Raw genomic sequence first — 13,591 nt, 5'->3', positions numbered from 1 at the left:
CAAATTTGGTACCACTCAGTCCCAATGAAGATAGCCAGTTCTTTCTCTGTTGTTTGGAAATATATACAGTGAGGGAAAGAAGTATTTGATCCCCTGCTGATTTTGTAAGTTTGCCCACTGACAAAGAAATTATCAGTCTATAATTTTAATGGTAGGTTTATTTTAACAGTGAAAGAAAAAGAAAAAATTAAAAAAAAATCCAGAAAAACGCATTTCAGAAATGTTATGAATTGATTTGCATTTTAATGAGTGAAATAAGTATTTGACCCCTTTGCAAAACATGACTTAGTACTTGGTGGCAAAACCCTTGTTGGCAATCAAGAGTTCAGACGTTTCTTGTAGTTGGCCACCAGGTATGCACACATTTCAGGAGAGATTTTGTCCTACTCCTCTTTGCAGATCTTCTCCAAGTCATTAAGGTTTCGAGGCTGACATTTGACAGCTCGAACCTTCAGCTCCCTCCACAGATTTTCTATGGGATTAAGGTCTGGAGACTGGCTAGGCCACTCCAGGACCTTAATGTGCTTCTTCTTGAACCCCTCCTTTGTTGCCTTGGCCGTGTGTTTTGAGTCACTGTCATTCTGGAAAACCCATCCACGACCCATTTTCAATGCCCTGGCTGAGGGAAGGAGATTCTCACCCAAGATTTGACAGTACATGGCCCCATCCATCGTCCCTTTGATGCGGTGAAATTATCCTGTCTGCTTAGCAGAAAAACACCCCCAAAGCATAATTGTTTCCACCCCCATGTTTGACGGTGGGGATGGTGTTCTTGGGGTCAGAGGCAGCATTCCTCCTCCTCCAAACACAGCAAGTTAGCTGATGCCAAAGAGCTTGATTTTGGTCCCATCTGACCACAACACTTTCACCCAGTTCTCCTCTGAATCATTCAGATGTTAACTGGCAAACTTCAGATGTGCCTGTACATGTGCTTTCCTGAGCAGGGGGACCTTGCGGGCACTGCAGAATTTCAGTCCTTCATGGCATAATGTGTTACCAATTATTTTCTTGGTGACTATGGTTCCAGCTACCTTGAGATTACTGACAAGATTCTCCCGTGTAGTTCTGGGCTGATTCCTCACCGTTCTCATGATCATTGAAACTCTACAAGGTGAGATCTTCCATGGATCCCCAGACTGAGGGAGACTGACAGTTATTTTGTGTTTCTTCCTTTTATGAATAATCGCACCAACTGTTGTCACCTTCTCACTATCGCTTGGTGATAGTCTTGTAGCCCATTCCAGTCTTGTGTAGGTCTATAATCTTGTCCCTGACATCTTTGGACAGGTCTTTGGTCTTGACCATGGTGGAGAGTCTGGAATATGATTGACTGATTGCTTCTGTCGACAGGTGTTTTTTACACAGGTAACAAGCTGAGATTAGGAGCACTCCCTTTAAGAGAGTGGTCCTAATCTCCGCTCTTTACCTGTATACAAAACACCCGGGAGCCAGAAATCTTGCTGATTGATAGGGGATCAAATACTTATTTCACTCATTAAAATGCAAATCAATTTATAACTTTTTTGATATGCGTTCTTCTGGATATTTTTTGTTGTTATTCTGTCTCTCACTGTTAAAATATGTCTACCATTAAAATGATAAGACTGATCATTTCTTTGTCAATGGGCAAATGTACCAAATCAGCAGGGGATCAAATATTTTTTTCCCATCACTGTAGAAAAAAAAGAACACTGGGACTACACTTTGAAATGGAGGGAATGGAATGAAGGAAATTAAGAGTGACTAAAATATACCCTGAAGAAATTGGGAAAAGCAGTAATACCGACTTGTCCAAAAAAAAAAAAAAAGAAGTAAATGTATCATCTGGGAAATAAGCAGGCAGGCAATTGTTCTATATACTCTACATCAAATACATTTAAACAAAAGATTTCCACAGCTTACCTTTCGACACTTGACAAGGTGGTAGGGGAATCTACAAGCCCTGATTTGATGGCTTTTGTCATAGGGGCACTGAATTAGTTTTTCAGGATCCAAAGCATCTATTAGAAAAGAACATGAAGGTCTAATGAGCATCCCAAAAGCACTCTTTTAAGTGCAATGCAAAAACACACCAACACACTGGAATTAATCAGATAGATAAGAAAAGCTATCAGTTCTTAGTATTCCATAACCACAAAATTACTTCAAGTTTGCTGGCTAATTAAATTCACTCAGAAGGTTTAGGCGATTAGGGTACTAAACAAAGAAATCTAGTCAGGAGTGCAAAACAATGCGGCAGATGTTAATGAGCACATTTATGAAATGAAGAGAAAGCTGCAGAAAATCTGTATCCCTGAAGCTACTCAATTAGACAGTCCAATTAAAAGAGTTATTCAAGAAAATTGAAGAGGTGCTGCTCACGGTCCCCACTGGCCTTCTAAGATAAGTGGCTCTCGTCTGAGCTAAGAAGGGGACATCATTGTGTGAGGCTATATCTCTGTCAAAATCCTCAGTGTTTTCAATTCAGAGACCACCACAACACACTGCTACAGGAAAAAATCTGAGGGGAATATTATTAAAATCTCAAATGAGGTAAAAAAACCTGAATCTTTGCTAGCATTCTTTTGTTCTTTGTTCTCATTCTTTTTTCTTTTCTTCAATATACTTCCAATAAAATGCTATGTGAAAAAAAATGTCTTCCATCAGTGTAAACGATTACATTTCACAAAATAGCATATGTGAGATGTTCTTGGATTATACAACGAAAGTACAATTCAGTATATTTCTGCTCCATTTGGAAGCAATTCAACAGACCATCGTCCTAAGTGCAGCAAAATCATGTCTACTTGACAAGTTTTTAAGAGATGTGATCTACAGCTGAAAGAATTGGATACTTTCAAAGAAAGGAATCCAATTCCTATTATATTGTGCCTATTACCAGTATACTAACTAAAGCAGCCTAGTAATTCTTCTGGCAACTGACTTACCCCATCCACTGGAAATGCACATTTTTCAATGTCTTGGTAAAATTGAAAATTAACATTTTCCAAATCCTCCTATTTGTCACAAAGGAGGTTATCGCTTGGTTTTCTTCCCTCAGCAAGGAAAAAAGGTCTAAAAACCTGCAGTGCCCTGATTAAGGTTGGGATTTAATCTTTTTCTTCCAAACTTCCAGATGGCCACTATGGGCATGTATTTAAAATGCTGGCTAGGAAGGATGAACCTATATTAACTCTCTTTTATTCCATATATACATACATACATACACACACACATACACACACACACACACACACATATATATATACACACACACACACGAATGAGAATGACATGGCTATCTTAGGGAGATAGTCTCATCTCACAGAGTTGTTTGGGATGAAACTGAATTGATAACCACCTTCTCACTTGCTGACCAGGTTACTGAGTTCATACAGCACATTGGATTGTCTTCATGTAATGAAATCTGTTGTAGAAAGAAGGCCTGAATAAGGCGTTCTCCTGACTCTGGGGTTGGATTATGGGAGGGGATGACAGCTCACAGCATGTTTAAGCAGATCGGATACAACTGAGCACCAGCACTTCCCTCAATGTGAAGTTCACAAGTAGAACTAACAAAAGTACAATTTCACTGGACTTTTGAATGCTTAGGATTCCTTAGAAATATGGAAAGCAGATTTTCTTTTAAGCTTTAAGTTGGACAGGATGTTAGAATCATTAGAGGTAGTCCTCGACTTACCACCATAACTGAGCCCAAAATTTCCATTGCTAAGATGGTTGGTAAATGAGTTGTGCCCAATTTTATGACTTTTGCCAGAATTGTTAAGCGAATCACTGCAGTTGTTAACGGAAACATGCAATTGTTAACCGAATCTGGTTTCTCCCATTGACTTTGCTTGTCAGAAGCCAACGAGCCTGGGACAATGCAACTGTCATGAATACATGCCAGAAGCCAAGGTGGCTATAGGGACGCTGTAACAGTCCTAAGTATGAAAAACAGTCTTAAGTTACTTTTTTTAGTGCCATCCATTATAACTTCATAAGGTCACTAAAGAAATGGTTGTAAGTCAAGGACTACCTGTGTGGTAATTGCAGACGTGCTTGATGTGACTCAGTAGCTCTGTGACCTACAGAGATGATCCCAGACTGCTCAACCAGGTCAAAGTGGGGAGATTTCTGTACAGTACTGTACTTCTGAAAAGCTGTTAACATTATAGAGGTGCAATACAATAAAGATGAGCAGTAATACTAGTAGATTTGTGTGCACTAGCCCTACTCTTAATCAATGATAATGGAACAGGGAATTGTGCTTGGTGTTCTGCTGCATTTTAGAACTGCACAAGGTCAGGGATAAAACATTTTTCCCCTTGTTCTTTTCTAGTAGGAAACACAGAACTCTGCTCAACACAAACAATTGACCAATTGAAGATCAACCACAATGCATGAGCCTGTATGTCACCAAATTTTAGTTATTCTGATCCCCCCCGCCCCTGGAATATGTAACTTATTTCCTGTAAGCTGCCTGGAGTTGCCATGAGTAGATGTCAATACAAATTTTCCTGGTGATGACCTATAAAGCCCTAAATGGCTTGGGTCCAGGATATTTGAGGGAACACCTGCTGCCAGCATCAAGTTCCCTTCGTCCAGTGCGCTCGCAGAGGGAGGGTGTTCTCAGGGTGCCGGCGGTAAAAGATTGCCGGCAGATAACACCCAGGGGGAGGGCCTTTTCTGTGGGTGCGCCTGCCCTCTGGAACCAGCTGCCCGTGGAGCTCAGGACTGCCCCTGACCTACGCTCATTCCGCTGGGACCTGAAGACTTGGCTCTTTGAGCTCTCTGACCCAGGCTGAGAATTTTAACTGGGGTTTTATTTTCAGGGATAATTTAATCTTTTAATTCTCTTTTAACTTTGTATTTTATATTGATGTGATTTTAAAATGCCCTGTAAACCGCCCTGAGTCCTTCGGGAAAGGGCAGTATATAAATCTAATAAAATCTAAATCTAAAATCTAAACAAATAAATAATAACATGGGTCCCCCCCCACTTAATCTCCAGGTTGCTCAGGAGGTGATTATTAAGACCCCAGGTGGCAACTAAGATCCAGGAGTAACAAACACATGGCACACAGTTACATCTAGGTGCTATTTTTATTAATCTAAATTTACCTTACCATAGCTGTCTTCTGTATTCATAATTTGGTAGTTTGATAGAAGCTTGCTGAAAACTATGGTAACTCTGCCCTTGGGATTCACAAGTCTTCTAAATAGTAGAAACCAGATGTAATAAAGAAGAGATAGAAAATAAATAAAATGTCTGAGGTTTAAATAAGACAAGTCTAACCCACATCCTAATTATGTTCTAATCATTTACACCTGATCTGATGCACGTGATTCTAATTTTAGGTACCTGAGGTAGTGATAAATGTAGGAATGTACTTGTTTTTTCACGTGTAAAATTTGCATTTAGATTTAAATTACACAACAGTCTATCAAATGCAAATGGTGCATATTTATTATAGTCTATCTCCTTTATCAATAAATGAAGATGATATTTCTGTATGTTGAAAAAAGCTGAAACAGTCAACAATTTCAATAGGGTAAATTTACTTATTCACATGACTGGGCAGATTGAATGGAGATGAGCAGCGGAATACACTTTCACCTTCCAGAAACAAAATGTCAATGACATATTTTTCTAAAGTTTCTTTAGTTTTACATAAATATAGGCTAAAATACTTTTTCCAAGTCTTGCTGTTATTCAAAAGATATACAGTACTTGATGAAAAATTACCATTTCCGTCTAAACTTGCAACCTGAGTCTAATTTTTAAAAAATCTAAAACTTTAAAGATAGCACTATTCATAGGTCCCTGCTCCTTATCTAAATATTTTAGCATTTATAAAAGTATGATCTTATTATTTTTTAAACAAAATTACATCAGTAATAGAGCAATGCATGTAGGACAGCTTGTCCTAAGAGCATTTGAAATAATTACAGGATATCTGGTCTACTTATCATCAAAGTCCAATAAAATGAGAGTAACTTGCTTTCCAAATGATAATATGTTTGATATAGATACAATATTTCCTGGATAAAAATGGGAAAGATGTCTGCAGTTCTTAAAATAACCTTGCTGGTGAGCCAAAAGCTAAATTATAAAGCCACTTGAACAGAGGTATTATCTGACAAATAATCTAAACAACAGATTTCACAACATTGCAGTGATTACACCAGCTCAGAGGACTGAATTCGGAGAAACACCAGAAAATTTACTACCAGAATAGCTCTTTAGAGAAGAATCAGATTTAACTACAGTCCTCAACTTATGACAATTCAGTCCAAAATTTATATTAAATGATATATTTGTTAAGTGAATTTTGCCCCATTGTACGACCTTTCTTGCCTCAGTTCTTAAGTGAATCACTGCGGTTGATAAGTTAGTAACCCGATTATTAAGTGAATCAGGCTTCCCCATTGTCTTTGCTTGTCAGAAGGTCACAAAAGGGGAACATATGACTTTGGGACACAGCAAATGGTCATAAACATGCTAGTTGACAAGCATCTGAATTTTGATCACGGCGATCCTGCAAAGGTCCGTAACTGTGAAAAACAGTTGTAAGTCACATTTTTCAGTGCCGTTTTAACTTGGAACGGTCATTAAGTGAACTGTTGTAAGCCGAGGACTACCTGTACCTTGAACTCATATAAGCAGTAGAGAAAAAAGATGGAAGATAGGAAGAAGAAAATCAGAAAATTAAATCAACACACGCAGGGCAGATGTTAAGGATAGTGCAAGTCTGCATGGTTTCCATGTTAAATTTTGAGAGCTGGGGAGAAAAGGGGGAAGATAATATTACAGTAGATAAATTGCTGGTCTTGAAGACACCTCATGTGAGATACAATTGGTCTGAATATATCAAGAGAAAGTTAGAAAATCATGGCTAAGCCACTACGAAACCACAGGCACCCTAAGGAAACCCAAAGATGCTTTTTCCAAAAGGCAACTGAACTTTTGTTTTTTCTTTGAAGATGTTTCCTATCTCATCCAAGAGCTGACTGGATGGTGGGGAATGGAAGGATTTATATTTCTTGCAGACTGCTGGCCATTTGCCTTCTTTTAGAGAGATCAGCTGTCTCCAAGGAGACAGAATATATATATATATATATATATATATATATATATATATATATATATATATATATATATATATATATATATATGGATCTTTGGTCATTCGGGTTTTTCCCAGCATAGAATTGAAGGTGTAGGAGCAACGTTTCGACGGAATCCCATCCGTCATCCTCAGGCTGGTGGCTTCAGCTTCCTTCTTCTGGGAGAAGCAAGTTGCTTCTACACCTTCAATTCTACGCGGGAAAAAACCCGAATGACCAAAGATCCACATACAAACACCCGCGAAAACCTCAGAAAACATACACACACACACACACACAGAGTCATGGCCGAAATTGTTGGCACCCCAGAAATTTTTCCGGAAAATCAGTATTTCTCACAGAAAAGTATTGCAGGAACACATGTTTTGCTATACACAGCTTTATTCCCTTTGTGTGTATTGGAACAACAAAAAAAGGGAGGAAAAAAAAGCAAATTGGACATAATGTCAAACAAAACTCCAAAAATGGGCTGGACAAAATTATTGGCACCCTTTCAAAATTGTGGATAAATAAGATTGTTTCAAGCATGTGATGCTCCTTTAAACTCACCTGGGGCAAGTAAAAGGTGTGGGCAATATAAAAATCACACCTGAAAGCAGATAAAAAGGAGAGAAGTTCACTTAGTCTTTGCATTGTGTGTCTGTGTGTGCCACACGAAGCATGGACAACAGAAAGAGGAGAAGAGAACTGTCTGAGGATTTTGAGAACCAAAACTGTGGACAAATATCAACAATCTCAAGGTTACAAGTCCATCTCCAGAGATCTAGATTTGCCATTGTCCACAGTGCGCAACATTATCAAGAAGTTTGCAACCCATGGCACTGTAGCGAATCTCCCTGGTCGTGGACGGAAGAGAAAAATTGATGAAAGGTTGCAACGCAGGATAGTCCGGATGGTGGATAAGCGGCCCTAAACAAGTTCCAAAGGAGTGCAAGCTGTCCTGCAGGCTCAGGGAGCATCAGTGTCAGCGCAAACTATCCGTCGACATTTAAATGAAATGAAACGCTATGGCAGGAGACCCAGGAGGACCCCACTGCTGACACAGAGACATAAAAAAGCAAGATTACAGTTTGCCAAAATGTACTTGAGTAAGCCAAAATCCTTCTGGGAAAACGTCTTGTGGACAGATGAGACCAAGATAGAGCTTTTTGGTAAAGCACATCATTCTACTGTTTACCGAAAACGAAATGAGGCCTACAAAGAAAAGAACACAGTGCCTACAGTGAAATATGGTGGAGGTTCAATGATGTTTTGGGGTTGTTTTGCTGCCTCTGGCACTGGGTGCCTTGAATGTGTGCAAGGCATCATGAAATCTGAGGATTACCAAAGGATTTTGGGTCGCACTGTAGAGCCCAGTGTCAGAAAGCTGGGTTTGCGTCCGAGATCTTGGGTCTTCCAGCAGACAATGACCCCAAACATACGTCAAAAAGCACCCAGAAATGGATGGCAAGAAAGTGCTGGAGAGTTCTGAAGTGGCCAGCAATGTGTCCAGATCTGAATCCCATTGAACACCTGTGGAGAGATCTTAAAATTGCTGTTGGGGAAAGGCGCCCTTCCAATAAAGAGACCTGGAGCAGTTTGCAAAGGAAGAGTGGTCCAAAATTCTGGGTGAGAGGTGTAAGAAGCTTATTGATGGTTATAGGAAGCGACTGATTTCAGTTATTTTTTCCAAAGGGTGTGCAACCAAATATTAAGTTAAGGGTGCCAATAATTTTGTCAAGCCCATTTTTGGAGTTTTGTTTGACATTATGTCCAATTTGCTTTTTTCCCCTCCCTTTTTTGTTGTGTTCCAATACACACAAAGGGAATAAACCTGTGTATAGCAAAACATGTGTTCCCGCAATACTTTTCTGTGAGAAATACTTGATTTTCTAGAAAAATTTCTGGGGTGCCAACAATTTCGGCCATGACTGTGTGTGTGTGTGTGTGTGTGTGTGTGTGTGTGTGTATGAAGGGACGTGGTGGCTCAGTGGGTTAGGACACTGAGCTTGTCGATGCGAAGGTCGGCAGTTTGGTGGGTCGAATCCCAAGTGCCGCGTAGCAGAGTGAGCACCTGTTACTCGTCCCAGCTTCTGCCAAGCTAGCAGTTCGAAAGCACGTAAAAATGCAAGTAGAAAAATAGCGACCACTACAGTGGGAAGTTAACAGTGTTCCGTGCGCCTTTGGCGTCTAGTCATGCCGGCCACGACCATGGAGACGTCCTCAGACAAGCGCTGGCTCTTCGGCTTTGAAACAGAGATGAGCACCGGCCCCTAGAGTTGGAAACAACTAGCACGCATGTGCGGGGGAACCTTTACCTTTACCTTATGTACGTATGTCCGTATATATTCCTTGATAAGATTAAAAATACGAATCCCAGGCATGTTAAAATTAACAAACAAACGAACACTGGGATGGAATTAAAAAGCAGTTTTTATTGCTAAAAAATCAAGCTTTCGTTGGCCAACTGCCAACGTCGTCAGGATGGAGATGCTGGGGTGGGGAGATTCCATTTATACTATTGCTGTCTGCGCTCTGCTCATGGAGCGCACTCAGATCTGTTTGTTGAGGTCTGCCGTATTTCCACTCTTCAATGTCGAACACAAGGAAGAACAGCAACAACTATTTAAGACCCCTGGCATGAGAACACGGACAATGACCAGAGTTATGGCTACAACACATGGAACTATAAACAATTCACTTTTAACAACAGATACCCAGAGACAAATACATCCCCAAAAACGGATGCGTGACAACTCAAAGAAATACAGCAGAACTCAACAAACAGATCTGAGCACAGACACCAACAGTATAAACAGAATCTCCCCACCCCACCATCTCCATCCTGACAAAGTTGGCAGTTGGCCAACGAAAGCTTGATTTTTTAGCAATAAAATCTGTTTTAGTTAATTCCATCCCAATGTTCTTTTGTATTTGTGTGTATGTATCTATGTATATGTGTATGTGTATATATTGTATATATATATATAATGGATATATATATATGTGTGTGTGTATATATATATATATATATATGTATATATATATATATATAATGTATATATATATAATGTGTGTGTGTGTGTATATATATATATATATATATATATATATATATATATATATGTATATATATATATATATATATATATATATATATATATATATATATATATATATATTCGGCTTTGAAACGGAGATGAGCACCGGCCCCTAGAGTCGGAAACGACTAGCACGCATGTGCGGGGGAACCTTTACCTTTATATATATATATATATATATATATATATATATATATATATATATATATATATATATATATATATATATACACACACACACACACACACATATATATATATATATGTGTATACATATTCTTCCATTCCCCACCATCTTTTAGAGATCAGCTGTCTCTGAGTGTGTGTATGTGTATATGTATGTGTGTATATATATGTGTTGTGAAGTGGGCCTTAGAAAAGCTGAGCAACAACAAAGCTAGTGGAGGTGACAGTATTCCAGCTGAGCTACTTAAAATCTTAAAAGACGATGCAGTAAAAGTGCTACACTCAATTTGCCAGCAAATTTGGAAAACTCAACAGTGGCCACAGGATTGGAAAAGATCAGTTTACATTCCAATTCCAAAGAAAGGCACTGCCAAAGAATGTTCAAACTATCACACCATTGCACTCATTTCTCATGCTAGTAAAGTTATGCTTAAAATTCTACAAGCTAGACTCCAGCAGTATGTGGATCGAGAACTACCAGAAGTACAGGCAGGATTTCGAACAGGCAGAGGAACTAGAGATCAAATTGCTAACATACGCTGGATCATGGAGAAAGCTAGAGAGTTCCAGAAAAACATCTACTTCTGCTTCATTGACTATGCTAAAGCCTTTGATTGTGTGGATCATAACAAACTGTGGCAAGTCCTTAAAGAGATGGGCATACCAGACCATCTTATTTGTCTCGAGAAACCTATATGCAGGCCAAGAAGCAACAGTGAGAACTGGACACGGAACCACTGATTGGTTCAAAATTGGGAAAGGAGTCTGGCAAGGCTATATACTGTCACCTTGCCTATTTAACTTATATGCAGAGCACATCATGAGAAAGGCAGGGCTAGATGAATCAAAAGTTGGAATTAAGATTGCCGGAAGAAACATCAACAACCTAAGATATGCAGATGATTTTTTTTATTTATTTATTTTATTTTTATTACATTTATATCCCGCCCTTCTCCGAAGACTCAGGGCGGCTTACAAGCTTAGCAGTAGCCTTCATTCTATGTATATGCCTGCTTGTTAGGGCTTTCACACACACCCCAAGAGGCATTATTACAAAGTCAGCTTATTGCCCCCAACAATCTGGGTCCTCATTTTACCTACTTCGGAAGGATGGAAGGCTAAGTCAACCTTGAGCCTGGTGGGATGCGATGATACCACTCTAATGGCAGAAAGTGAAGAGGAACTAAAGAGCCTCTTGTTGCGAGTGAAGAAGGAGAGTGCAAAAGTTGGGTTGAAACTAAACATTAAGAAAACCAAGATCATGGCATCCGGCCCTCTCAATTCCTGGCAAATAGATGGGGAAGAAATGGAGGTAGTGACAGATTTTATTTTCCTGGGCTCCAAGATCACTGCAGATGGGGACTGTAGCCAAGAAATTAAAAGACGCTTGTTCCTGGGGAGGAAAGCCATGGCAAATCTAGACAGCACACTAAAAAGCAGAGACATCACCCTGTCAACAAAAGTGCGTATAGTCAAGGCTATGGTCTTCCCAGTTGCAATGTATGGCAGTGAAAGCTGGACCATAAGAAAGGCTGAGCACCAAAGAATTGAAGCCTTTGAACTATGGTGCTGGAGAAGACTCCTGCGAGTCCCTTGGACTGCAAGGCGATCAAACCGGTCAGTCCTAGAGGAGATCAACCCTGACTGCTCTTTAGAAGGCCAGATCCTGAAGTTGAAACTCAAATACTTTGGCCACCTAATGAGAAGGAAGGACTCACTGGAGAAGAGCCTAATGCTGGGAAAGATTGAGGGCAATAGAAGAAGGGGATGACAGAGAATGAGGTGGCTGGATGGAGTCACTGAAGCAGTAGGCATGAGCTTAAATGGACTCCAGAAGATGGTAGAGCAGGGGTGTCAAACTCAATTTCATTGAGGGCCGCATCAGCATTGCGGTTGCCCTCAGGGGGCCAGGTGGGTGTGGCCAGGGTGGGCATGGCCTACTGGGTGGGTGTGGCTAGAGTGTGTACGGCCTACTGGGTGGGCGTGGCCAGCTCTACATCGTTCGCATCAAGGGTGCCTATGGGGGCCTGGGCAGGAGTGGGACAGATCTGAGGGTCTCTGGCAGAAGGAGGGTCTCTGGGCCAGGGCCAAGGCAGTGGGGGCCGTTCCCTCACTGTTTCCAGGATGGCTTCGCGGGCCGCATAAAACCACTTCGTGGGCCGGATCTGGCCCCCGGGCCTTGTGTTTGACATGTCTGTGGTAGAGGACAGGAAGGCCTGGAGGAACATTGTCCATAGGGTCGCGATGGGTCGGACACGACTTCGCAACTAACAACAACATATATATGTGTATATATATGTGTGTGTGTGTATATACACACACATATACACACACATATATACATATACACACATATATATATATATATACGCACACGCACACACTTCCATTCCCCATCATCCAGTCACAGCTGAAGAAGCTTCTTGGAGGAGAAGCAAAACGTCTTCAAAGAAAAAAGAAGAAAGTCCAGTCGAAAAAGCACCTTTGGGACAATCACGACCTGGATGACTGAGAATCTCCAGACACCCTAAGGCAGGGGTAGGCAACCTCGGCTCTTTTATGACTCATGGACTTCAACTCCCAGAATTCCAGCTGGCTCAGGAATTCTGGGAGTTGAAATCCATGAGTCATAAAATTTATTTAATTTATTTATTTAATTGGATTTATATACCGCCCTTTCTCGAAGGACTAAAAGAGCCGAGGTTGCCTACCCCTGCCCTAAGGAAAGAAGCTGTTGTTGCAAGTGGTGGTTGGGAAGAGAAATGGAAGTGAATGCGCCGCAGCCTGCTTGGCGCTCTCGGGAGGAAACCAAAAGAAGAAGAAGGGGGGGGGGGGCGTAGAAACCTAATATACGTAATAAGTAACAAGAGAGAGGCCGGACAAGGCTGGCTCCCGCCAAGTTCCCCTCTTTCGTACATCACGGCGAGATGACCGGAGGCCCGCAGGCTCACCCATGAGCGCCGGAAGGCATTGTAACTCTCAACGTGGATAGGGAGCAAAATGGAAGCGCTCGGCGACAGAAAAAGTCCCCGAGAGCCCTTGGAAGCTAAGAAATGGCGGCCCCTGCCCTTTTGGAAAACCCCATCCCATTATCAGAGCGGGAGAGAAAAAGAGAAGCGAACCTCTCGAAGCCACGTAAAAACGCCCCGTTTACCTACTAGGCCCGACTTGGAGTCACATGCGAAAAAGAGCCTGACTCCCGCCGCCGGGCTTCT

General features: G+C 40.9%; 1 protein-coding gene across 1 annotated transcript in view; it reads right to left on the bottom strand.

The window, feature by feature from the left end:
- Nucleotides 1–13,591, bottom strand: part of GTSF1 (gametocyte specific factor 1) — a 36,917-nt gene extending 23,326 nt beyond the window's left edge. Inside the window, exons 1-3 of the mRNA XM_083352772.1 lie at nucleotides 13,531–13,591; nucleotides 5,109–5,197; nucleotides 1,903–2,000 (exon numbers count right to left, since the gene is read on the bottom strand). Coding sequence (XP_083208898.1) covers nucleotides 1,903–2,000; nucleotides 5,109–5,130 — 120 coding nt within the window. The 5' untranslated portion in view covers nucleotides 5,131–5,197; nucleotides 13,531–13,591. The remainder of the gene's footprint in view (nucleotides 1–1,902; nucleotides 2,001–5,108; nucleotides 5,198–13,530) is intronic.

Source organism: Vipera ursinii, assembly GCF_947247035.1.
Source record: "Vipera ursinii genome assembly, chromosome: 2".
In the NCBI taxonomy this organism is placed as follows: Eukaryota; Metazoa; Chordata; class Lepidosauria; order Squamata; family Viperidae; genus Vipera; species Vipera ursinii.
The sequence above is the reverse complement of the archived record's forward strand: the minus strand, read 5'-3'. Positions and strand labels throughout refer to the sequence as shown.